The 27,917-nt window shown below is 35.4% G+C and overlaps 1 protein-coding gene across 2 annotated transcripts; it reads right to left on the bottom strand.

The window, feature by feature from the left end:
* Window positions 1-199: 199 nt before the first annotated feature.
* Window positions 200-26,907, bottom strand: ASB3 (ankyrin repeat and SOCS box containing 3). Of its 2 annotated transcripts, XM_021718779.1 has the most exons (6): window positions 26,699-26,905; window positions 24,467-24,625; window positions 4,270-4,382; window positions 3,530-3,665; window positions 2,775-2,782; window positions 1,787-1,845 (listed from the first exon to the last, which is right to left on the bottom strand). In XM_021718779.1, exons 1-5 carry the CDS (start codon window positions 26,892-26,894, stop codon window positions 2,775-2,777), a joined length of 612 nt encoding a protein of 203 aa, XP_021574454.1. In that variant the 5' UTR covers window positions 26,895-26,905; the 3' UTR covers window positions 1,787-1,845. The 2 variants fall into 2 exon arrangements, with proteins under 2 accessions (XP_021574453.1, XP_021574454.1); XM_021718778.1 differs by lacking the exons at window positions 1,787-1,845; window positions 2,775-2,782 and adding an exon at window positions 200-381 and having other exon boundaries at window positions 26,699-26,907.
* Window positions 26,908-27,917: the final 1,010 nt, after the last annotated feature.

Raw genomic sequence — 27,917 nt, 5'->3', positions numbered from 1 at the left:
TACCTGGAGAAAGCCCCTGAGGCTACCCAGCTCTAGCAACTCTGCTCACATCATAAAGTGCAGGACTAGATCTAGTTACCCAGCAGATTGGTAAGGAAGAGAACACCAAGGATTCTGCCTGGAGACGAAGGGTCTGGCCCAGATTTATTCCTTATTAGTTTTTGATTATAAGATCGCTTTAATTTTTTGTTTCTAATACTTACTTTGTATGACCCATTTGCGCAGCTGCATGAATAGGTAACTGCCAATTGTCCTCATTACAGTAAAGATCAGGATCTGCCCCACTGGACAGCAAAAGCTCCACGCATTTTGTGTGACCCTCTTGAGCAGCAATGAACAAGGGAGTAGCTTTGTCCAGGGCTTGACAATTGACATTTGCACCTAATACAAAATAAAGCATTTAACAGATAATCCTCATTTAGGTTTAAAAAAAATTAACATAAATTTCAAAGCAACTGCCATAAAAGGGTTTCATAGTACAAAAGCTTTTCCCCATCGTTGGATGTTGTTGTATAAACATACTTATTTTGCTATCTTGTTGGTAATCATATAAATCATTTTTGCTTTTATGTTAGCAAGAAAACAAGTGGTTCATATTTTGGGATTCATTTTTAAGCTAAAACAAAAATCTTATTGAATGAAGGATTCATTTCATTCTAATCCCTTCTCTAATTTCTAGGCACTCTGTGGGTCCAATAAGAAAATGTTAAAAAAGGAAAAAATGCAAAACATCAGACATGGATAACATTTCTAATAATTACTAAAAAAGATAAAATCTAAATTATAAAACTTTATAGAGTCAGGCTAAGATTTATTTTAAAAATTACCAGTAAATACGACATAAATGGAAGCTATGTTTTCAAACTAGTATTGACTAAGCTCTTTATTACATCTCTTCTTTCATGACCATCATATGACAATTAAAGCCTATACGATAAAAGAAATTAAGTTTCTTTAAGTAGGTTTCTGAGTTCATTTTTAAAAATCATAAATATAAGCAAGTTATTTAGATACCAGTGTATAAAGACTTGAAAAGACCTCAGTTGAAAACAGCAAACATTTCCAAACTTTTCTTGTTGGTAAATAATGTATTAAATATGCTAAGTATGGCATTATTATATGACCATAAGAATTTTCAAATTTCTGGAATATATTGCAAAGATGTGGAATCAACCTAAATGCCCATCAACTGATCAGCGGATAATGAAAGTGTGATACACACACACACACACACACACACACACACACACACACACACACACCATGAAATACTATTCAGCCATGAAAAGGAATGAAATAATGTCTTTCACAGTAACTTAGATGGAATTGGAGACCATCATCCTAAGTGAAATAACACAGGAATGAAAAACCATCCTAAGTGATATAACACAGGAATGAAAAACCAAACACTGCATGTTCTCACTTATTAGTAGAACTAAACTAAGGAACTACAAAAGCATAGATAATGACATAGAGTTGGAAGGGAAATAAGGATGAAAAATCACCTATCGGGTGGAACGGACAGAGGTGGGGATAGAGGGTACATGCAAAGCCCAAACTTATTTGCTACTGGTGCATCCATGTGACCAAAAAGTATTTGTATCCCCTAAAACTACTGAATTTTTTTTTTTAATTCTGGAATATATTTCAGTGGACAAATCATCATCAAGTGGGAAAAGACTATCCTCTACTTAAAAGAATATTCCATAAATGCACCTTGAATAAACCATAAGTCCTCAGAAGGGTTAAAAACTATGCAAAATAGGCCCGGGTGTGGTGGCTCACATCTAATCCTAGCACTCTGGAAGGCTGAGGCAGAGATCACTTGAGGCTAGGAGTTTGAGACTAGCCTGGCAACATAGCGAGAGCCCACCCCCTGAAAAAAAAAAAAATATGCAAACCACAAATGGTAAGTTAAAGAGTCTATGGAATCGTCAGAAATTTCAAATGCTAGACAACTAGAATCTTCTTGATTTATATGGGGTAGATGCTTCACCTACTGTTAGCTTCAGAAAGAAATAAACACCATAACTGAAAAAGGACTAACTTCCTTTTTTTAGTCAATGCTTCATTTTGAGTGACAATGTCAAGATATCAGAAAGAATAAGGACAGTCCCTAAAAGAATACAAGTGGAAAAGCTGAAAAAACGACAAGCCAATTCACTGAAAGGAGACTAATTTATGGAGCTGGAAATATACATAGCTACATTATAAACATACCTACTTGTTATTGACTTGTTATGAACTTGCTATTCATAACAATTCAGAGAGGAGAGAAGGCGGGGGAAAGAACAAAGCAAAATGAAAGAGGAGCTTAGAGCTCCAGGTGACAGGAAACAGACTTAGCATGAAGAGAGGGCCATTAAGGTGTAGTTTAGCCTACTGTATTCTAAATATTAATTAAACACTAATAATTGGTACTTATGGGACTACAAGCCATAAACTGCATTAGGACAGTCCTCAAGAAGGTATGCTGTACTAGAAGAAAGATTAGAGGTCAGAAGGCCTGGATCCAAGCCCCGATTCTGCCAGGAAATAGTTTCTAGATCTTTGACAAAGCACTTAGACACTTGGGACCTAAGATTCTTACTCTAAAAAAAACACATGTTTGAATAAATGATTGAACTTGATTTAAGAGATACCCCTTAACTCTAAGATCTGTTGACTCATTATTTATAACTGACACTTAATGTATGTTTGTTTATTTTACTTCCTATTTTGACTTAAATGTTTGAAGGCTTGTAAGGAGAAAGCAGAAATAAGAAAACACATACTCAGATGTCTAAATAAACTTTATAATGTCTATCTGTAGGTAGCTTATAAAAAGTTCGGGTATGTTTTTTAAAATTGCCTGGCAGCAGGAAAATCTAGTAGTATTTTCCTTTCTTTGACAATCATGCTTCATCAGGTTAGCATTGTGTGAGCATACGGTGTTGGGAAAGAATTTAAAAGCCCCTACCTAAGAAATGTTTCTGGTCACAAAAATGTTACACAGAGTAACAATGCCACCTTAGCACCATCTTCTCTGGCTGAATGTATAATGGTGTCACGGGGAAACCTTTAGCAGGTTTATGTTGCTATTAACTTAACAAGGTATAAACATGCTTTGGAAAAAATCCATTTAAATAATCCCACAATTAACAAAACATACAACTCAAAGTCTTAATATACAGACTAACTATCTAATAAATTAAGCCTAAACTAGTCTTGAACCCTAGAAACTTTGAGTTGCTCAAGTCCCTATGAGAAAGAACAGATCCATAATTCAACTTGCCAATAAACCTGCTTTAGTGATAGATCATTATGTTCCTACTCAGATAAATTAGTAGCTATGCATTGCATTGTTAGTAATAGACACTTAATAACCAGGTTTACAAATCAGCTTGTATTTACTCTTATTTGCTACTTACATAAAGTCACATTTCATAACCCAATTTATTCTTGAGTCTAGAATTACTCTTCCTAGGAAGACACAAAGTGTATAGCTCATGATCTTAACACAGTGGAAAGGCTAATGGATTAATCTTACCCCATGAAATAAGTATGCTCAAGCTTTCTAGCTTGCCATACTGGGCAGCCACAAATAAAGGTGTGATTCCAAAGTCATCCTGGCATTCCTTGTTTGCTCCTTTTTTAAGAAGCAATTTTATGATCTCAGCATTTTCCTAAAGCACAGATTCATATTTTAAATAAGAAAAAACAAAGAAAATAGAAGGTATCTTTTTTTTTCATTGTTTTTTTTCTTTTTTAGCCTCTCACTAAAGGGCAACTTGAAGAAGAAAACAGACAAAACAGTGTACGTTATACTGGCTGGGGAAGACAGGGTCAAACAATCAGATTATCCTATATCTCTAGCCAGCCCATTAAACATAAACCCCAAACACGGATCTCTTGGAATTATAAACCTTTTAAGTTCCTGCAAAATTAGCTTGCTAACTCAAGTACCGAAGATCTACCACAATTTCTAAACACACTATTATAAATAAAATAAGCCATTGCTCTTTATCAAATTATATCCAAAATATTCTGGTTTCTTAACTATGCTATCAACATTTGAAAAACTTAGATAATCCCTACAGCCCAAAGCTACAGCTACTACAGCAGTTGGCTTATTCAGAATGATCATTAGCATTTAGACTGCCTTTTCTGTACTGCACTAACCATCATAAATCACAGGCAAGTAGGAAGCAAAAACTGTATAGAACTGTCATTTTAAAAGGGTAAAACACACAATTTACATGGAAATGAAATAATAAATTCAGAAGTTACCTGAAAAGAAGCCTGGTGCAAGGAGTTCCATCCACACATAGAATGGGATCCATTAACATTTGCTCCGTGTCGAAGCAACAGCCTTAGCACATCTATCTGTCCATTTTCAACAGCTGCAATACAGCAGTCAGAAAAATTATTGTCAGCAAAAAGGCATGTTTGTAGGACTGGACACTCTGGTGATGTGCTCATCATGTATTCACCTCAGAACTCACAATGCTGTGATTATTCCCAAACATAAACCACAAATGTCTTAGCCCAAACCCATTAACATATACCTAATTCTTTCTGTGCACATACAAAATTATTTTCAATGGTATGTTAAAAGACACAGAGTAACTGAAAGTGACAAGCAAATACTTATTATCTCTGATAATGAAGAAAATTTAGCCCTTGTCTATTAAAAGTAAAATTGGGAGAGGACAGGGTAGATGTTCAGAATAAACATACCAGCCCGGGAAAATAATCCCAAAAGGAATGAAAGGTTTGTTATCATTACCATTTGATCACAAGTAACAAAAGTCATTAACAAAATGAAAATGCAAGTTCTGCATCTTAGATATTTTTCACCAGTGTAAACAATGATCATGGTTAAAATAATATTCTTATATGCACCAATGAAAAAATAGTAAATCTTCCTGCATATGTGAACTAAAAGGGGACTCCAGATAATCTAAAGAGTGCTGTTAAAGAAACGCATTTTTGGATTGCCTGAGCCTGCGGGTTCGAGACCCACCTGGGCAGTGAGACACACACACACACACACACACACACACACACACTTCATTAGCAAATAAGGTATACTGTGAATGTTATAGGTGTAAGGCTACTGAATAAATTCTTTGAATTGTAAGTTTAAGAAATAGCAGTATCTATAAGAGAAGGAACTATGATGTGTATAAGAAGGTCTAGGGCTTCATGTGCTTGGATATAGAAAAGTAGATTAAGAAACAAGTAAGTTTTTTTTTTTATTTCAAACATACAATTATTCTGTATACTACAATAGGAGGCAAGAAGTGGGAATCAACAATTCTCAGTCACAAAATTAGAAAGGCACTAGACATGTGGATACTTAAAAATGCTAATATAAATGAAACAATAAGAAACAGAAAAAATCCCTCAAAGTGTAAAACAAGAAATAAGTATGCTCATTATTACTGAAAATGAGAAACATGCCACTGATATTCTGCTACTTTTGCATACTGAATTTATACCAAAGTTTGCTTCCCCCAAAAAGACTCTCAGAAGCCCTTTAATCAAAAATTATCTTACTCTAGAAGGTTTCAGAAATATAAACAATAGTTGATAGTATCACTGAGAAAGAGGTTTAACATATCTTATTTCCAAGTTAATGTTTCAGAGCATTTTACCAAAGAAAGAATAGTTTTTCAAGCTAAGTTATTTTTCTATAATTAATCTAAAGTCAATCTAATTAGAGGTAGAAGTTATGAGAGAAAAGAAAGACAATCTGTTTCATATCCAATTCATATATTGTCATCAGTGATTGCTGGCAAAACTCATTCTACAGCCAGACCCTGAGTTGAAGATTATCAGGTTGTCAGCAGTGATATAGGAAGCAAAGTGAAGATAAGTTTGTTTTCCATGAGTTAGGCTGACCTTATAAAAATGAAAGTCAAAAAAATTGTTTTATTAAATACAGAAGTCAAGAAAAAATTGTTTTCACTTTTAATATCATAGATACATTAAAATATCTGATTTCTCCAGCTCTACTGAAAACAATTCCCAATGGCAAAAGTAAAACCTACACATAAGCAGCTAGATAGTATTTTCACAGCCCTTGCTAATTATTTCAAAATAAAGCAAACTTAATGGTTGTCAAGTGAGAAATCATGGTTTAGAAAAGTGTATTTAGAGCTTAGATTTACTACCAAAGTCTCCATTTTGGAAGAGGAGCATTAACTTTATCAAATGGGGGTGAGGGAGGGGGGTGGGGGACCTGTAGCTGTACTGAATGGTTTACTTCCAAAAGGTAGTCATTACTTCCTACAGACACCCTTTCTCAATCCTACTGAAGGAAAAAAAAAAAACAAGTATAAGAGCATGTTTAGAAACTATCCAGCGTGTATACCTAACCCTTAACTGTACCCCACAATATCATAATAAAAAATATTGATTAAAAAAAAAAAGAAACTACCCAGCATCTAAAACAAACTATGCAATCTTTTCCAGGAGAGTCAACCACTCAAGAACCTGTAAACACTGAGTACTTCAGGAGTCCATGGGGACAGTGGGAATACAGATTGGGGTGGGGGAAAGATGGAGAAGGATACCAAGGTATTAAAAGGGTGCTTCAGCTTTGATGACTGTCTACATGTAGAGAGAAATGATAAATATGTCACAACAGCAAATTAACCCTAACTGAGTCAGTAATGTTAACTCAACAGTGATACTCTAAACTGTATTTTGTGTAGAAATTTAATTTACTAATTCTTTTTTTCCTAGCTCATGAGAAAAAGCAGGCTTCCTCCTTTTTGGAGTTTCATCTGTGTCCTAGTCCCAATTCTGTATCTTCTCCACTTCTGAGGTTGTTCCTTATATTGATTTTTCTCCAGTTTCCCTCAACAGCCCTTCTCTATTGGGTGTTACTATTCAAGTTGCAAACTAGTTTAGGTTTCCTTTCCACTAAAAATAAGAAAAATAAACAAAAAAAAAACCTTTCATGACTCCTGCTATCAATATGTTATTTTCTCTCCTTTTCTTTTTTTACCACTAAACTTCCTCAAAGACCACTCTTCTTGACAACATTCAATGACTCAATTTTCCCACAAATCACTCGTTTATGAATTCAACAAATGTTCTATGTACTGGCAATCCAGAAGTGAATGACAGACAAAGATTCCTGTCTCTGTGGACCTTACAAACACTCAGTCGATAATTATCATGCAAACTGTACTGCCATAATTCATTTGAAGCTACTCCCTTGACAATCATCATCAAATTCAATGGCCTTTCTTTAGCCTTCAATCTCCTATTCATCCTACTGCCTCTGACAAATTCTTCATATTTCTCTGATATCCACTTTCCTCTCAGAGTCAACTGCATTATTGTAGTGTTACACCTTTCTCAAACAACTCATTCTCTCTCCTTGGCTTACTTTGCTTTTTTTTTTTTGAGTTGGAGTCTCACCCTGTCGCCCGAACTGGAGTGCAGTGGCTGCTCCCATCCACCGCAGCCTCGACCTACTGGGCTCCGGCGATCCTTCCACCTTAGCCTTCCGAGTAGCCGGAATTACAGGCATGCACTACCACGCCCGGCTGATTTTTTTTTTATTGTAGAGATGAAGTCTCGCCTGCCCAGGCGGGTCTTGAACCCGCAGGGCTCAGGCAATCCACTCACCTCAGCCTCCCAAAGGCGTGGGATTACAGGCTGAGCCACTGAGCCCGGCTTCTCCTACCATTCTAAAAATGTTGTAATTCACCAAGATTTTGCTTTTAACACTTATTTTGTAATTCTTTATACGTTCTCCTTCAGTGAACTTGCTCAATTCTGAAACTTCAATTTTCATCTCTAGTGAATGATTCTTCCTAGTCTACTCTCTCTTTCATGGCCCAGAACCAAATTCTCAAATATCTGCCAAATATTTCCATCCAAGTATTCTATCAGCCCCTTAAAATAAACACATTTAACACAAAACTGAAAGGGAAAAAAATAAGTAAAATATGTACAAGATCTCTAACTAAAACTTACAAAATACTAGTGGGAAAAATAAAGATCTTTAAAAGCCGTAGAAGGATATACCATGTTCATGGATATAAAGATTCACTATTGTAAAAATATCAATTCTCCCCAAAACAATCTAAAGATTCAGTACAAATCCAATCAAGTTACCCAGGGGTGTTGTGGGTGTTGTTTTCATAATCGGGGAAAAAAAAATTTAAAAACCTGATTCATATATACAGGAATGCAAAGGGCCGAATACTGCCAAAATGTTGTGTAGAAAAAGAATGAACTCACGTGATCAGATATCAAAACCAATAAAGCTGAAGTAATTAAGGTATTATGGTATTGGCACAGAATAAAGAAAGAGACCAATAAAACAGAAAAGCAACTCCAGGAATAAATACCCTCCCCCCAACAAATGGTTACTTTTAGGACAAAGATAAGAACAGTGTTAGGACAATAACTATCCATATGGTAAAAAAATAAATCTTGACTTCTGTCTCACATGATATACAATAATCAATTCCAGATAGATTAGGGTCTAAGTATGAACAGCAAAGTTTCTAGAAGAAAACAGAAAGAGAAAAATCCATGACCTATTCTTGGGATAGAAAATAATTTTTAATCATTCTTAAAAGCAATTAATATAATGAAAATAGTAAAAAACTGAATCATGTCAGAATAAAGAACTCCTTAAATTAATAAAAAGATAAACCAGTTAATTTTAAAACATGGGAAAATCTGTATACGCACTTCAAAAAGAGATTATCCAAATGGCTAACACAATATATGAAAAAGTGCTGAACATCCTTTCATTCCCATTAAGAAAATGCAAATTAAAACCTCAATGAGCAACCACAACACCCACCAGAGTATCTAAAATGAAAAATACAGAATATCAAATACCTGGCAGGTTTGTAAAACGAGTGGAACTCTTATAACTTGGTGGTGGAATATAAATTAACAAAACCTGAAAAATTTTTGGCAGTGTCTTCTAACACTGACCACACATACACCTTATGATAGAAAATTCCACTTCTAGGTATAAATGTAGCAGAAAAACATACGTATACTCACCAAAAGAAATATCTCAGGCTGGGTGTGGTGGCTCAAACCTGTAATCCTAGTACTTTGGGAGGCCAAGGTGAAGGGATTGCCTGAGCCCACGGGTTCGAGATCAGCCTAGGTAACTTGGCAAGACCTCATCTCTACAATAAATCCAAAAATTAGCCAGGCGTAATGGCACACACCTGTAGTTCCGGGTACTTGGAAGAATCACCTGAGCCCAGCAGGTCGACGCTGGGGTGGCCGTGAGTATGCCACTGCACTCCAGCCTGGGTAATGGAGTGAGACTCCAACTCAAAAAAAAAAAAAAAAATAGCTCAGATGTTAGATTTAACAGATTAACTAAAGGAGTTATTACATATATGTTTTACACTTTTAAGAGAAATATACTCAAATATTTTACTTTTTATATATATGGTATAGGCTGGGTGTGGCAGCTCAAGTCTATAATCCCAGCACTTCGGGAGGCCGAGGCAGGAGGATTACTTGAGCCCCGGAATTCCAGATCAACTTGTGCAACATAGTAAACCCTTGTCTCTACAACAAAAAATACAAAAATTAGTTGAGCATGGTGGCATGCACCTATAATCCCAGTGACTAGGAGGCTGAGATGGAAGGTTCACCTGAAACCTGGAGATCGAGGCTGTGGTGAGCCAAGATGACACCACTGCAAACAGCCCAAGTGACATAGTACTATCCCGTCTTAAAAAATTTAAAATACAACACAATAATAAAATAAAATATATATGTTGTATACATTTATAGTATAGAGATAGGCATAGAGACTCTTAGCAGAGAAATAAAATCACACACAAAAAGAAGCAAATGGAAATTCTAGAACTTAAAAGAGATGAAAAAAAATAGATGAGCTTAAATGTAGAATAAAGATGGTATAAGTCAGTGAACTGAAAGATATCAATATAAATCGTCCAATCTAAAGAAATGAGGGAAAAAAGACTCAAGGGACCTATGGAACATTACCAAACAGTCTAATATACAGGTATTGGAGTCCCAAACGGAAAAGAGAATGAGAATGGGGCAGAAAAAATATTTGAAAAAATAATAGCTGACATTTTCCAAAATTTGATTTTGAAAGAAAAAGAACACACACTGATTTACAGTTCCCAGAAAATCAAAGGTTTATGGTGCCTTAGAAGAAATCACTGTATTTCTCATGATTTCACATGCTATATAAATTGAGGATGACTATATACACATATGTGACAGGTCTACTGAAGAATATGAATTACATAAAAGTGGTCTGCGAAGCACAAACCACTAAAATCAACTTAACAACGATAATAAGAGTCTAAAATTTGAAACCATAAAAATGTGAGGACATAAGACAAACTGTTGCCTCCCTAACTAGTAAGACAGGTGAGTCACAGTTTACCTGTTAGAGCACAAATCACCTGGAAACCAGTGCTGGAGGAAGAAAACCTGAACTGCAATTGAACTACTGAAAGCCCAGAATGAACAAGTCTGAGAGTTTAAAACTCCAGTCATAAGGCAGTTCCACACTTGTGATTTTTTACTTCCAGGAGCCCAACCAGGTTCTCACAGTAAATACAGAAAAATCCTTCAGGCTTCTGCACAGGGAGGGGAAACTATTTTGAAATATGCCAGAGTACTTTATTCTTCTTAACAAGGCCTGCCCTCAGGAAAAACTACTTAACCAGAATTTTTATTCACCTAAATTTAGAATGTGCAGTTGTCACTTAAGTGTATATGTTTATAGTCAATGTCAATCATAATGGAATATCCTAGAAACCTAATAAGATGTTCTATGACAAAATACTTCAGCAACATAATCATTATGGTAAGGCTGAAGAACTGTTTACTGTTCATTGAAGGGATATCATTATTAAACTTGAATAAGTATACCATATCTGTGTATTTACAAATAATTTAGGGACTAAAAACTAAAATTGTTTTCCTCAATCATGTGGTGATACAAACCTTCTTAAACTTAGAAGCATTTCTACAATTCAAGTGATTCAGAGCAGAGAAAAAAAATGATTTGCGAATATTATCAAATAAAACAATTTCCCACAGAATCCTAGGATAACATCATATTCATCACCATATACATAATACTAAGATCACCATATATACCATATACATATTTCTAATAAAGAGTATGCTGGGTATACATCATGGAAAAGTATGGAAAAATCTGTTAGCAATGAGTATAAAAGGATCTTCTGCTGAACTGGGAGGAATCAGTTCTCCTTTTTTGCTTACTTTAAAAAAAAACGTTAGTGGCTGCCCTAGAGTTTGCAATATACATTTACATCTCCATATACAGAATATTTTGAAGACAAAAGATAAAAGAAGGAGAAAATAAATTATTTCATGGGTGCAAATGAACAGGACCAGGCATTTCAGAATCATGGAACTATAAGTTCCCTTATATTGTTTGTGTCTATCAGTAGTAACAACAGCCATAGTATCTTCCAAGAGAAGTAACAAGCACAACTAAACATCAGTAATAATTTATGTACAAGAAGGCATCTGGAGAACAAAGAATAACTGACTCAACTGATGCATATCATATTCTTTAGAACACCATTATCAAACCTGGCAGATGCCAGCTGGTCACTCATTCACTCAATGTTTTGTTCTAGAATCAATATGTGATCAGGTAGCAAATATTAAGGAATAACTGATAAAGCACTACATTAAAAGAGACATAAGGGAGATATCAACTAATTATAAGAAGTTTACCTGGATTCTGAATTCAGTAAATTTAAAAATATACATATACCTATACAACAATCTGAGAAATGCGAACATTACCTGAATTTCCAATTTTAATACTGTAGCACAATGTAATCAATTCCCCTTTTCTTAGAAATCATTCAAAAGCATTTAATCCAAAATCAGCAAGGAAAATGAAATAAAAATATACTGTCCCTCTTTAGTAAAACTGGCATTATAGTTCTACATTATTGAACTCCAGACCAAAAATAGTTGCAAAAGAGCCTCCAGAAGAATGGAGATCAATCCTGAGTACTTGTGGAAGGAAGGAGAGAGATGTCTCCATGCTTTTGCACATGTTTCAAATTGTCCATGAAGTTTTAAAAAAGGAAAAGTAATTGCCACAATTCTGAAGGAAATTAGGATTTCAAAAACACTTCAAGTATCTAAAATACTTCTAATTTGCATATAGTATACCCTGAATTTTTAAAATCACATTAGAATAAAAACTGAACGGAATACTGTACTACTTATTAATATTAAAGTCACGTATATTTTGTATATTAATTGAAAAATGTTTTAAAACCTAAAGAAACAGAGAGAGGGAGAAGAGACAAAGAAGAGATAAATCTACAGCAGAATAACTGAGTAATTAGGACAGAACTAACCTCCAAACACTTTGTACCTCCTATGGCACTTATTACAGGCTAACTTGAATTCTGGTTATTGTAATATCCTCAATTTAATGATAAGTCCTTGATATCAGGAACCAAGCTTAATACTGTAGAAGCCTGATTAATCACCTAATCAATGGAGGATAATTAGGGAAATCAGTTATAACCTCTATAAGCTGGTGTTTCTTTGCTCCTTCACTTCTCTATGTGGGATCCACCAGTACCCCATGCTAGGGCAAAGGAGAGAAATATTTCAAAAATAAAAGAGGACTATTGTTCAGTTAAGGATATATGATGAGCTGCACTCATTCTGTTGCTACCTAGAACTGTTCTCGTCAATACAGAGCCACTATTGGCTACATTTGGCTGTTCAATTAATTTAAATTGAATAAAATGTGAAATTTGAGTTCCTCAATCAAACAGCCAAATTTCAGGTGTTCAAGAGCCATATGTAGCCAGTGACTGTCATAATCACTGCAGATATAGGACATTTTCAAATTCTATTGGGCAGCACTGGTCTAGAGCTTGGAATTTAACTGAATTGAAACGTAACCTAGAATACCTATCACCAAAATACACGTCTGACATTGGAAACATTAGTTGTGGCCCCTATGTCTTAGGAAAGTGTTCAAAGAGAGACGGGAAATGTGTGATTCTAGAACCTAAAAAAGTACCATAAGTACCTAGAGAGAAAAAGAAAGCAGAATCGTAATATGAGGTGTTAAACTTGCATCCAGTGAAGACAAGAGCCCAAGGATAAAAATTAAGGATGAAATAAAAGACTACACTCTGTAAGACAGAGCTCAAAGTGTCTGGGGTACACACAGATATGGCAGACAGTCTCACCAATCCAAGCAGGTACTGTCTGTAAGACTCCAGCTGAGACAGTAGAAGAGAAAAACTAGAAGTTCTGAGGGTAAGGACACTGCCCCTCCCTTAACAATTTAAGTGCAAACATTTAATAACCAAGAATGACATGAGAACATCATTTCCTGCAATAATTTCTAAGGAGAAATTCTATATTTTTGAAAAAACAAGTTTTTTCCTTTCCCAAATTAGAAGGAAAAGGAGAAAGCAAAAAGAAGTAATCTGAGAAAACATATACCAAATAACAAAATATTTTAAAAACAAGAAATTGAGGAACTAGAAGCAGACTTTGGTCCACATAAAACTTTTGATCACAATCAAAACTCAGCTGTGGCACACAACACATTGAATGCAGTCACAAGCTCCATATGAAGATTTTATAAAGACAAGCACTCAAAATGGGATCCTCATCTAGGACAAATATGGTAGACCTATACGTACATATAAGTCCTGAATACAACCAGAAATAGTAAACAATAATTGTTGTTTAACACAGGCTTCCTTAAATAATAATTAAGAGGGACATTTTCAATGTAATAAGCCCTGAAAGTTCCTTTAAAAAAATTCCCATAGATGAGTTCTGTATGAAATGTAAATCACAATGAGTTTTCTATCTGTAAGCTAGAAAATATTCTCTTTCATTTTGAGACTCAGATTTTGACAGTAATTCTAAGAAACACCATGGTCAGTGATGAATCGTTTACAAAAGGTCATCCATCTCCTCCAGTTATAGCACCAGGTTGGCAATTTCTGAGAGGTTCAAGGATCATATATATTCCATTAATACATTTAAATTATAATCTGAATATTTAGTTTTATCTATACTTTTGTGAGTTCTACTTATACTTTATTCTCCATTAAGCATCTAATTTTTCTACAATTTAACAGCAAAATAATCTTTGACTGTATACCTAGTTTATGTAAAACTTTTTTCCCTGATTCTTTTATGAAAGCAAAAAAAGAATGTTTATAAGCAATTTATCTACTACAGTATTTCTCTGGTCCTGTGTTTATACTGACATCTGGTGGCACTAGACAAGAAACACTACTGACAAAAGAGTTTTTTCCAGTGTTGTCAATTTATTCTAAGTATTTTCAAGTTTATGTTTTTCTGTGACTTTACCTATATCCAAGACAACAGAACTAATGAAGTACCGTCCTAACTCAAACTGACTGTATCCCTTAGTCGCATCCCTTCACTCTGGCAATGTGACTGGCAAGGATGTAAAATCTTGCATTATTTTAAAAATGTCACTGGCTGAGTAAGACTGTCCAGTTATTTATTTCATAACTAAAACTTATGAACAGAATGGTTATACAGTGAGGCTTTCTCAGTTAGGATATGCATAACTTTAAACTATTCTCTGCAGATTCAGATATATTCTTATTATGTGTCTTAGCCATGAATCTTTAGTGTGAAATGTGATATTTTATTCACATTTAGAAAAAAATATTTAATGATAATGAAAAGTTACACTTCTGTCTTATAAATTCCCTTAAGCTAACAATCTTAAAGATGTATACATGAGGAAAACCATGATTTTGTGGACAAAATTCATTATGTTAGGAATATAACAAAAAGGTTGTGGCAAATATCTCAATCAAATCTGACATGTTATCACTGACATGTCTCGTGGTTTCTAACAGATAGGGAGAAGTCTAATTACCAAGAGACATCAGAGACCATATTCAGAAAAATAAATCCTTCAATCACATGCAAGTATTAAAAGACGAAAAACTAAAATTCCACCATCCTATTATACAATGATTTTATTTTTCCATATGTATCAACAGCAGCAGAAAGAGTCCAGAGAAACATTTGATTTAGATAACCCATCTTTGTCTAGGACTGTAACACTGAATTCTATTACTTTTAGTATTTATTCAAGTTTCTGAAACATCATATAGCAGGATTCTCCTTACAGGAGCCATCCCTATAAGAACAATCCGTGCTAAGGCTTAGATAAATAAATTATTACTCTGAGGATTCGCTATCAAAGAAAAAGTGTATGGACCAACTCTGCTTAATCTCAAGGGCTCCTATTCACATAGGCGCAACACTTCTAATTCAGTCATACTAACCAGTGATAATCATAAATAATCAGCTGACCGATGGCAGTAATAATCATGAAGAAGACAGTATTGCATTAAGCAAGTAACAATTCGGCTTGATAGCCACAAAGCACACTGTACAGCAGTGCTACTCAACATCACTCACAAATTGACTGCCAATCTGCAAACCGTTACCAGTCCTTAGCAAGGTAAGAAGTTTTGGACAGAATGTATATCAACTATGTCCCTAAGCACACTGCTTAGTTCAGCTGATATTTTTCTTGAGACAAGACTTCATTGACTTATATTCTGGCTCAAGCCTCTATATAAATTGACTGGCATTTTAAGGAGCACTGCTCTATGGTACCTAAATAAAATAGACTATACTGTATGGGTGGAGGTAGGGTTATCTAGATCTATTTATTTTTAAACAAAGAATGACACAAAGAAGTTATATCTACAAGAACAGCCTGTCTCTGCTACCATAGAAAGGAAACTACATTGCAAAGAGCCTACAAATGCCAATCCCCACTGACTGGTGAAAGACATCAGCTAAATGAGTATACCCTGAGTATAAATGAGTATCCCCTGAAAATAAAGAAACACTAGTTAGTATGGAATGTGGCTCTAGCTCCTCCCTGTTATAAACCTCCTGAAAACAGTTAGCTAAGCAAAAATTCACATATTCTCAAGATGAATTATCACAAAGGAACCAGCACAAATCCATACAAACATACAAGAAAAAGTCACAGAGAAAAACAATAAGTAGACCAAAAACAGAAAGACTGTCATAAAAATACTGCTACAGTGAAAAGAAAATCTGTGGCTAGATCCTTTGCTATACATTTTTTAAAAGAAGTTAATAAAGTAATTGCTTTATTGTACAACACTGAGTTCAAGCGTTCAGGTAAAAGAAAGCTAGGTGATAGGAAATTACATAATTTAAACTTGGAGAATTCAGAAATGACCTAGAAAAAAACAAAAACAATCATAAGAATGCAGTTGAAATTAAAAGAAACACGAGAGAGAACAGACATTTCTGACTTCTGAAAAGGAACAAAGAGGCTTAAAAAGAAACGAAAAAAGGAAAAAAAAATAAAAAGGATTAGACAGGAAATGATAGACTCGGAAAACAGGTACAATAACCAACATATGAATAATTTGAGCCCAAGAACACTACCACATTAACAGAACAGTTGAGAATTTAAAGGTATAATTCCAGAAATATTAACTAAAAATTTTAAAATCTGAATCTACATAGTGAAGGGGTAAATCTTGTCTCAGAGAAAACGATAAAGGACATGCAAAAATACTGTCACGAAAAAAGAGAAGAAAATTAGGGTAGCCTAAGACCTCAACTCTAGAACAAAATGAATGGATCACCATTTTAAAAGTTCTCAAGGAAAAGAACGAAAACTCAAGGATTCTGTACATAATCAAACTGCTGTTCAAATATAAAATCATTATTCAATTCTGAACATGCAAGAACTCAGGAAATATTATTTTCATAGGTCCTGTTAGAGGAATCTCTTAAAGGAATAATTTAGCTAACCAAACAAGGCTGGAAAAATCCTGGCAAAATAACTGATAAACTGCCAAACAATTTAACCATAAAACTAAGAATAAAATAAAATGATGAACTTAAGATGCCAGAACACAATGCAAAATGTTATGAAAACTGACAATGCAAATATGATAATAATTGACAAACATTAGGAAGGGATAGGAGAAAGCAAAAGAGAGCTACAACACAGAGACACTATAACGACACTGACTGATTTCCTCATCTTTAAAAGTTGGAGATAATCTATCAATCAAATGTGACTAATAAAATGACAGATTGTATAAACATACTTATTGTATGAAGGTAAAATAATAAAGATAATAAATATCCTAGTTTCATAATTGCTTACATGAGTATTAAGTAATTAAGAGACAGTGCCTTAAAGCATAAGATACAATATAAAATAAAGTTATATCAAGAGCCATAAAACTAAATAAAGACAAAAGTAAATACTAGAACATGAAATTAATACTTTTTGTTTTGAAATTAACATTTTTAAAATATAACTTCTAGCAAACTCATACTCTTTAAGAAAACTCAAATCTATGTTTTCAAGAACATATCCTCAAATAAAAATGCTTACATTACAATCTCTGAGGAAGATAACTAATCTTTCAGTTGAAAAAATTCTCAATATAACTATAAAAATAAAATTTAATAGAGATAATATATATTAAGATACATAAATGTGAAACCTCAAAATTCTTAGCACCTCAAAAAATAGACTTATGAATGATCACTTATCCATGAAGACACTAATGAAAATGAAACATGGTAGTGTGTTCAATGTTTTAATATATCAGCAGTCATAATTAAAGGATATGACATGTGAGCTAAAGTATGACACATTTCACAGTTAAATATTGAAATAAGCAGCCTCACCTAGCACTATTTATAAAACACTTTGTTCTTATTAAACATTACTTCTATGTTTAACACCAAAGGTTACACAGAATAAGCAGACTCAGAAGAACAAAAAATGAAAAACAATCCATCAAAAGCCAAAAGTGTGTGCTGTGCAGTTCCCACAGAAATTGTTCTATGAAATCACATTGGGTTGAACTTGAGCCTCCAATTTATCAAGGTTTTTTTTAATATATAACAAATAAGAAAACCTACTTCCTAAATAATTAGCTGGGTTTTTACTTAGAATCTATTATATTTATAAATAAGAATATTTTTATTTTCAAAGCAGTTTTACAAACTCATCCTTAGAGTATTTATTGTGTATGTATATATGGAGCAAGGAGAAGGGACAGGGAAAGGGAGTGAGGAGGGAAAGCAAAGGCAGAAAAAGAAATAAGGGAGCAGACTCCTTGTTAAAACATAAACTCTAAACTGCATGTTAACAAAAAAATCTTCAGAAGGACAATATTCATGCGGACAGATGAGGATTCCACTTTCTTATAGAGTTTTCTCATTTTGATTCTTCCTACCATCGAGTTGAAGAGTTCCCTTTCAAAGCTCATCTTTATTAAATTTTTGGCGAGCTCTGTCTAGGGAAGATATTCCCATTATAAACAGTAGAGTAGTAGATTTTCTAACTCTCTACACTTTGCCTTACATTCAATCATAACTATATATACACAATACACCCCTGAAGTCAATAACTTTTCCAGTCACTTGGGAAGTTTCTACAGTTCTGAATTAATTTCCTATCCCTTGATCCTCTGGTTTTATATTCCACAGCCTCTAGCAACAGAGTAGGTGGTAACTGAACCATCAGGACAGGTCTGAAAACTTGCCAGGGTGTATAACTTCTCTTGGGGGAAGGGAACAAAATACCTCCAACAACATATGCCAAATTTCCATGGCTAAGGCCTGTGCTTTTAATCTTCTTTTCCTTTTTTAAAATACCTATCTACTTCCAAACAAGGATCTCATACAGTTGATGCAGTACTTGAGAATTAAAAATACTATATGCAGCCCATTTCCTTGGGCTAAAGTCACAATTGAGTCAAATTATTTTGTGTATTTTGTCAATACAAAATATAATTAGAACAGTAAATGTGCTTTCAGAGAAACTAAATAAATCCTCTCACTAAATATAAGCGATTTGATATTATTGACTGGCCAAGTGTGGTGGCTCACACATGTAATCCCAGCACTTTGGGAGGCAGAGGTAAGAAGACTGTTTTAGCCCAAAGGTTCGAGAACAGTCTGGGCAGCATGGGGAGTCCTCGTCTCTACAATAAATCAAAAATATTGGGCAGGTGTGGTGGCACACATCTGTGGTTCCAGCTACTTGGAAGGCTGAGGTGGAAGGATCACCTGAGCCCAGAAGGACGAGGCTGCGGTGGCCATGAGCATGCCACTGTACTCCAGTCTCAGTGACAGAGTGAGACTCCAACTCAAATAAATAAATAAATAAAGTTATTCACTGATTTGAATTATCTTAGCAACTCTTTCTTCATTAACATAAAAAGTTGCAAGTTAATTAGATCTGAAATATAAACCACTAAAAGTTCTCCATATCTGATTTTCTCCAAATACTTATATAAAGTACACACAATACTGAATTTCATAAATGAGACTCATAATAATATTCTGAAACTATAAACAGACCAAAATAGCATTTCTTAAATAGTCCCATGGGATGTTAATGCTCCTTGAAGTATTCCTAAATGTTCCATAAAGAAAAAATAACACTATTGTCAAATATTTTCAAAGTGCTGGGTTAAACAAATGTTTAGGGAGAGGTCTTCTCAGAAATTTTCATTCTTTTATTCAGCAAATAACTTACTGAATGCCTACCATATACCAGGCACCGATCTGGCCTACGAAGTTACAATGAACAAGATAAATAAAATTCCTGCTCTGTTGGAACATTCTTTCTAATGAAGGGGATAGTCAATAAACAACAGAGCAAATAAAATAACTGCAATCAGTTACAAGAGCCATGAAGACCTAAAACAGAATAATGTAAAGAGGACAACAGATATTTCACACTAGGCAGACACAGTAAGCTACATTGGATAAAGTTTTTCATGCTTTTCTACATTGGGGAACATAGCACATAGTGTTTCCCAAATATGCGTGATTCGGGAACATCTGTTTAATAGTTCACTGAATCAGTTCAAGAAAGGCTATTCTACCCAAAACACAGAAAATAGCAAACTCAAAATTCAAATATAGCTTCTCTATTCTTGAATCAAGGCTTTGAATAGTTTCTTCATCTGTAATAGTAGGAATAATAATAGTAAACATCTTACAGAGTTGTAGTGAAAATTAAATAATCTAATTCATATGAAATTCAAATGTAGTCCCACACAGGGCTTGGTATACATTCTGCTCAATTAAGATTATTTTTACTTTTTATTTACTTATTTTTAGAGACATTCTGCTGAATTATGATTATTTTTCCTTTTCATTTATTTATTTTTAGAGACAGGGTCCTGCTCTGTCACTCAGGATGGAGTGCAGTGGCACGATCACAGCTAACTGCAGTTTCGAATTCCTGGGCTCAAGTGATCCCAAGTAGATGGGACTACATGCATAACACCACCACACCCAGCTAATCTTTTTAATGTTTTTTAGAGTCAGGGCCTCACTATATTACTCAGGGTGGTCTCAAACTCCTGACCTCAAGCAGTCCTCCCATATCAGCCTCCCAAGTAGCTGGGATTACAGGCACACATCACACCCAGCTAATTTTAAAAGAATTTTTTTTTTTTGGAGTCAAAGTCTCACTCTGTCGCCTAGGCTGGACTACACAGTGGCACGCTCAAAGCCACTATAGCCTTAACCTGCTGGGCTCAGGTGATCCTTCCACTTCAGCCTTCCAAGTAGCTGAGACTACAGATGTGCACCACCAAACTCAGCTAATTTTTTTTTTACTTATTGTAGACGCAAGATCTCAACAAGTTGCCCAGGTTGGTTTCGAACACATGGGCTCACGCAATCCTCTCACCTCAGTCTCCCAAAGTGCTGGAATTATAGGCGTGAGCCACCATGCCCAGCCTAAAAAAATTTTTTTGAGCCAGGGTCACACTATGTTGCTCAGGCTAGTTTCAACCTCCTGGCCTCAAGCGATTCTCCTGCCTCTGCCTCCCAAGTAGCTGGGATTACAGGCACACATCACTATGTCTGACTTATTGTTACTATCAATACAATACTTTGCACATGAAATCTTCCTCTGAAAGGGTGACTTGTTTTCCCCTCTTTCAAAATCTTGAACTTCTAAATTCACTTTTTTTACTTGTCTATATAGAAGATTCCTTGAAGGTAGCAATTAGAAAAGAATGACTACATGTAGTTGGACCTCAATAAATGCTTACTCTGTTGTTGTACAGAATATCCTAAGTGGGTTTTATATGGATACAGGGGACAAAAAGAAACAATATTTTAAAAAATGACCTCTCTTGGAAACCCAAACCATATTACTACACCAAAACTTCCATGAAACATCTATATAATGACACTTTTCACTTATTTAAAGTGCTTTCATAAATTAACATTATTCGTAGTGAGTAATATTCTTCTTGATAAGATGAGCTAAGATACCACATCACTTCTGCAGTATTCCTGCCAGAAATGCACATCCTGAACCTCATCAAGAAGAAACATCAGACAAACCCAAATTTAAGAATATTCTATAAAATAAATGACCTGAATTCTTCAAGAATGCTAAAATCATAAAACATTGAAAAACTGTTTCAAATTAAAGAAGGCTAAAGAGACATGACAACTAAATGTAACAAGTGATCCTGGACCAACAATTTTTTTTCTTTTCTTATAAAAGACATTGGTGGAAACAGGCATGGTGGCTCACACCTGTAAGCTCAGCACTTAGGGAAGCTGAGGGGACAGGATTGCCTGAGCCCAGGTGTTTGAGACCAGCCTGCGCAACATGGTGAAACGTCATCTCTGCAATAAATTTTTTTTTTTTAGTTGGAATCTCACTCCGTCACCCAGGTTGGAGTGCAGTAGCATGCTCACAGCCACCTCAGTGTCGACCTGCCGGGCCCCGGTGATCCTTCTGCCTTGGTCTTCCAAGTAGCCGAAACTACAGGCATGCACTACCGTGCCTGGCTAATTTGTGATTTATTATAGAGACAAGGTCTCGCCAAGGAGCCCAGGTTGGTTGGTCTCGAACCCGCAGACCCAGGCAATCCACACACCTCGGCCTCCCAAAGTGCTGGGATTACAGGCTGAGTCACCAAGCCCAGCCTACAATAAATTATTTTTAAAAATATTGGCCAGGCTTGGTGGCAAGGGCCTGTAGTTCCAGCTACATGGAAGGCTGAGGCGGAAGGATAGCCTAAGTCAGGCTGAGGCTGTAATGACTGTAACCGTGTCACTAAACTTCAGCCTAGGCAATGGAGACTCTTGACCAAAAAAGAATAAAGACATTAATGGAACAATTGGAAAACTTAAATAAGGATTGTAGATTAAAATAATGTTAACTTCCTGATTTTGATCATCGTATAGTAATTACATAAGAGAATTTTATTGCTTTTAGGGGTTCACATTGACATAGAGTTAAAGGAGCTTTCCTTACAACTTAATCTCAAGGGGTTCAGGAAAAAAATATGGATAAATATAAAGAAAGAGGCCGGGCTCGGTAGCTTAGCCTGTAATCCCGCGCCTTTGGGAGGCTGAGGTGAGTGGATTGCCTGAGCCCGAGGGTTCAAGACCCGCCCGGGCAACTTGGCGAGACCTCATCTCTACAATAAATCAAAAATTAGCAAGGTGTGATAGCGCGCACCTGTAGTTCCAGCTACTTGGAAGGCTGAGGCGGAAGGATCGCCAGAGCCCAGCAGGTCGAGGCTGCGGTGGCCAGGAGCAGCCACTGCACTCCAGTCTGGGCAAGAGAGAGACTCCAACTCAAAAAAAAAAGAAAGAAAGAAATTAAACGATCAAACATGGCAAAGGAACAAAAGCTGAGTGGAAAGATATATAATTATTATTTATACTGTTATTAAATATTTCCATAAGTCTGAAATTATTGCAAAGTCTTTAAACACAAAGGTAATGAGGAAAAACAGAGAGATGGAAAATAATCATATGAAAAGATGCTCCATTTATGCAAATTAAAATCACAATGAGATACCACTAAACCCATATTAGAATGACTAAAACATAAAAGAGAAAAAGAAAAATCTGGCAACACCAAGTGCTGGCAAGGAGGCAGGGCAACTGATACTCAAGCATTACTGAAAGACATGCAAACTGATGGAATCTTCCAATTTGTTTTCCAAAGTTAAGCATACATTTACCATAAGTCATAGCAATCCTAAATATTAACTCAAAAGAAATGAAAACTTATGTTCACACAAAATCTGTATGTAAATGTTTATAGCAGATTTATTTATAATTACCAGACGCCAAAAACAATTCAAATGTCCTTCAATAGGTGAATGGATTGTGTTACATTTTTGTAACAAAATATTTCTCAGAAAAGAAATAGGTTACTGATACACGCACAATGTGGATGGAGTTCAAAAGCCTTATGCTAGGTAAAAGAAGCTATCTCAAAGATAACATCGAATACATTATTCCATACATATATAATACTCCACAAAAAGAAAACTACAGGGATGAGAAGAGATCAGTGGCTGTCTGGAATGGACTTGTAGGGAGAGGAGAAGGTCACTTAAAGACAGGCAGCATGATGAAATTTTGAGGAGTGATAGAATGGTTCTGTATCTTGATTGTTGTCATTACAGAATTTTATGAATACATCAAAACTCACAGAACTGTATACTGAAAAGAATGAATTTCACTGTGCAAATTTTAAAAATAAATATTTTTAAGTTCACAAGGAAAAAAGTACTTGCACAAATATCTCATTTTATTCTCAGTCCAATAATAAAGACTCAGTAGGTACTATTACTCTTTTTATTGAGGAACTGAAATATACAGTTTAAAAAAATAAATATACAAATTACATGTGGCAGGACTAAAACCATAGTCCAGATACATTGATTCTATTCTAAGCGCTTTAGTCTCTTAATTTTCTCATGTTACACTAAACTTTATGAGACACAAAATACCTCTGTAGACAAACAGGATCGAAGGGAAGAAGGGAGAAAAAGAAGAATCATTGGGGAAAAAAAAGCCAATCATTGGAAGTAAGCTATTTAGAATTTGGCTGTTGTTCTTATGGAATTAAGAAAGTGTCTTTAATTAAAAAGGTCTGAATAGTGATCCATATAGGCAACAAATTAACTGGCAATAAAGGATTAGCTGGTGATTTCTTCCATAAAAGCTTCTTAATTTCTTAATGCTAAGAAGAAGAAAAAAAGCAAACATAAAATGTTGACAGGTAACCTTGTAACAATTGCTACAATTTAAGTAATACCGGGTCTACACTGAGAACAAAAGTGATGGCTACTACAGTTCAGAACACATTTTGTAACTTTAAATAACATATAAAGTCCCAAATGTTACAAATGAAGAGCAGAAAACAAGAACAAAAATTTTAGAAATACCTTCTCAGCTTCAAAATGAAAGAAATGGTGGTATAATATTTGCCAAAGAACATACTGCAAGTACAACAGCTCAGAGAAAAATTAACAATTTGATTTTAATTAGTTTAACAAAAACAAATAATTTTTTAAAATTTCATCTGTACTACAAACAACATACATACCTAAAAACAATGGTGTGGTTTCTTCTAAAGTAGTTGCATTAGGATCTGCCCCAGTTTCTAAAAGAATCTGTACAATTTTCCAGTGTCCTTGACTCGCAGCAAGATGTAATGCACAGAAACCTTCAAAAGTCTTTGTCTTAATGTAGTTTTCAGATGAATCTACGGGAGAATAAAAACTCATCAACTAGAGGATATCACTTCTATTTCTTGAGATTAAAAAAGCATAGATTTCAAGAGGAACTTAATAAAATACTAAAATATAAGTAACTTATACATGAGAGGTCTCACAGTTTAAAACCCTCCAGGAAATCAAGAAAAAGGTCTCCAGTGATCTCAGTGTGAACAACTCTTTGGTATTCTTAGTATACAAATTTAGCCCACTTCATTTTCTCTTCTCTAATTTTTGGTGGGTGAGAGAAGAGGAGTGGCAGGAGTTGAAAAGTAACACAAAAGCAAGACCTGAAGAGGATGCAGCACCAAAGATTTGCGTAAGCACGATTTGTTGAAATATTAATAAATTTGATTTATTTCTAAATTTCCATTAGGGAAATGGTCTTATCTCTAGCATTATTACCTCCTTGTACTCAACTAACAGCATGAGGCAATTTTAAATACTCCTTTTTAACTTAAGACTAGTTAGTGAAGACTACACTTCTAAAAATAAAATAAAATGCACTCCGACAAAACCAAACATTGACATACTAGTTATCAAGAACCTATTAGTTAATTTAGGATTCTAGAGTTTATTTGTTACAAAAAACAAGGTTCTGGTAACATTCAAATTATGTAAGTAACATCTACATTAAACTTTTTGAAACTCCACAGCAAAAGATAGTATCGAGAGGTGACTTTCTTACCTGTTTCCAAAGCAATAAAATTCTATGCCCATACTAGAAAGATAAATGGTGAAGGTATTACTGAGAGTAGTAATTAACTAAACAAAACAAACAAACAATACCAAAAAACTTAACTTTTTTTAGAGACAGGTCTTGCTCTATCATGCAGGCTGGAGTGCAATGTCTCTGTCATGGCTCACTGCAGCATCAAACTCCTGGACTCAAGCAATCCTTCTATTTCCCAGGTAGCTGGGACTATAGGCACACACCATGACACCTGGCTAATTTTTAAAATTTTTTAAAAAGACAGAGTTATTGCCATGTTGCCCAGTGTGGTCTCACACTCCTGGCCTCCAGTGATCCTCTAGCCTCCCAAAGTACTGACACTACAGTCATGAGCCACCATGCCTAGCCCCCCAACATTTTAAAAAATATTATATCGGCCAGGTATGGTGGCTCATACTTGTAAACCCAGCACTTTAGGAGGAAGAGATGAGAAGGCTGCCTGAGACCAGGGGTTCGAGACCAGCCTGGGCAACTTGGGGAGACCTCATCTCTACAATAAATCAAAAAGTTAGCCAAGCGTGGTGGTATGTGCCTGTGGTTCCAGCTACTTGGAAGGCTGAGGCAGAAGGATTGCCTGAGCCCAGCTGATCGAGAGGCTGCAGTGGCCGTGAGTGTGCCACTACACTCCAGTCTAGGGTACAGAGTGAGACTCCAACTCAAAAAAAAAAAATTGTCTTATCTTTGGAAACTATCTTGTTTAATTGTTTAGGTGTTTACTGTCTGTCTCCCCTGATAGGAACAAGCCCCATGAAGGCACCTTGCCCCATGCTCTATGGTATCCTCAGCAAATACAGAGTCTAAGTAATTGGACAGGTTCCCCAAAAAAGGAAACTGAAAAGTATTTCAAAGAAAAAAAAAGACTAATTCAAACAAAACACTCACACCCTCAATATCAGCAGCACTCCACCTTTTGTTTAGAAAAGGAAGAAAGAATGAACATGGCCAGTGACTACCAAATCCTTAATTCTAAACAGCAGACTACTTTTGCCACATCACCTAGCTCAGTCGATAAAAAAGAAGCCAGGCACAGCTATGTCCACAGATGTTGGGTGGAACACCATACTGATATAATCCAAGGCAAGGAATCTTACCACCGTTATTATTATTTTATGATTATAGAAAGAGAAACCAATACTAGTGTTAATAACTCATGAATTACTATTTTCTTTTCTTTCCTTTTTTTTTGGAGGGGGGAAGCAGGATTTATTGAGAGGACAGGAAAGCTCCCAAAGCAAGAGGGGACCCAAAGAGTTTGCCCATTCAAATATTTAATTTTATTAATATTTTATTAATACAGCTTGTAGGCACAGCCGCTGTACACTGACTTTACCTGCATGAATTAACATCTGCAAACATTCTACAGAGTTGTGATAAGCTGCTTCATGAATTGGCATCCATCCCCTGTTATCAGCAACATCGACACTTCGGCCCTTTTTGAGCAGTTTCCTTAAGACTTTAACATTGCCTTCCCTGGCAGCAAGTCCAACCGTAGAGCATGTGTCTGAGTAAGCCTCTGTAAAATCCATTATTTTGACCAGTCTACAAAACAAGGTAGAAAGATAATATTATAGTCAATGAAACAACACTGCACTCCTAGAAATTAGCAGATCACAGTGGGCCTATCTAGCATCTCCCACAAGACTGCCGAGGAAGAGCCCACAGTAGAAAAAGCAACTCTCATATCACAGCCTCTGCTGGAGTTTAAACCAGGAAGTCTTTGTTTGGCAAATCAGAATTCCTTGGAATGTACTTATTAAAAATATCAAGGGACTTTTAAGTGTTCTACCATTTCTTCTCTGGAAATGGCTACACAGCTCTTTGCAGCAGGCTTTCTGCTCCTGTTCATACCCCAACAAAACATACTCTTTGGTGCTCTGTTGATGAGAGAGCTAAACACCTATAATTAGTCCCAAACATATGCTCTCTATTATGCACAGGCTAACTACCAGCACTGCTCAGCTCAACATATAACCCTCCACAGGAAGCAACTACACCCCAAAAGGCTAGCAAGCAGTGGAGGAAATTTACTAAGAAAAAAGATAAATGGCCTTCTAGTTTTCCTAGACCTCATCACGTCCTTTCCAGGGGATAAACACTCACATTCTCTATGCTTGGTGAAACAGTCCCAATGACAGAATATACTGAAACCAACAAAGAAAACCACAAAGAGATGAGCCCAGTTTTCCTACACCAGACTAGGAAGTTCTTCACAGCATTACTGCCCTCATCACCATCATCATCATCATCTCTCTTCAAAGCTCATTTCCAGATCCCTTGCAGTCAGAGTCTAGTATGGCTGTCATATACGGCTCTCGTACAATTTCTTGTTAGTGACACTCTGAAGTAGGTTGAACATGGAATAGATATTTGATGATGTAATTACTGTTAATTTTCCTAGATGTGATAATGGCATTGTGGTTATTAGGAGAATGTCCTTATTCTTAAAAGACACATGTAGAAGTATTTAGCAGTAAAATGTCATTACACATACAACTTACTTCAAATGTTTTAAATAAAATAGCATATAAAGAGAAAAAAGGAAGGAACTG

The sequence above is a fragment of the Carlito syrichta genome, unplaced genomic scaffold (genome assembly GCF_000164805.1).
Source record: "Carlito syrichta isolate Samal-C Ts95f unplaced genomic scaffold, Tarsius_syrichta-2.0.1 Scaffold313443, whole genome shotgun sequence".
Taxonomy (NCBI): Eukaryota; Metazoa; Chordata; class Mammalia; order Primates; family Tarsiidae; genus Carlito; species Carlito syrichta.
This window is presented reverse-complemented; position numbering and strand designations above follow the sequence as displayed.

Bases quoted from the DNA above. Each gene is read 5' to 3' on its own strand.
- ASB3 (XM_021718778.1), bottom strand. From the start codon at position 26,894: ATGGATTTTACAGAGGCTTACTCAGACACATGCTCTACGGTTGGACTT. The intron at 24,626-26,698 runs GTAAAGTCAGTG...ATTCTCCCGTAG, and splicing joins GCAGATGTTAATTCATGCAG to ATTCATCTGAAAACTACATT. The intron at 4,383-24,466 runs GTATGTATGTTG...GCTGTATTGCAG, and splicing joins AACCACACCATTGTTTTTAG to CTGTTGAAAATGGACAGATA.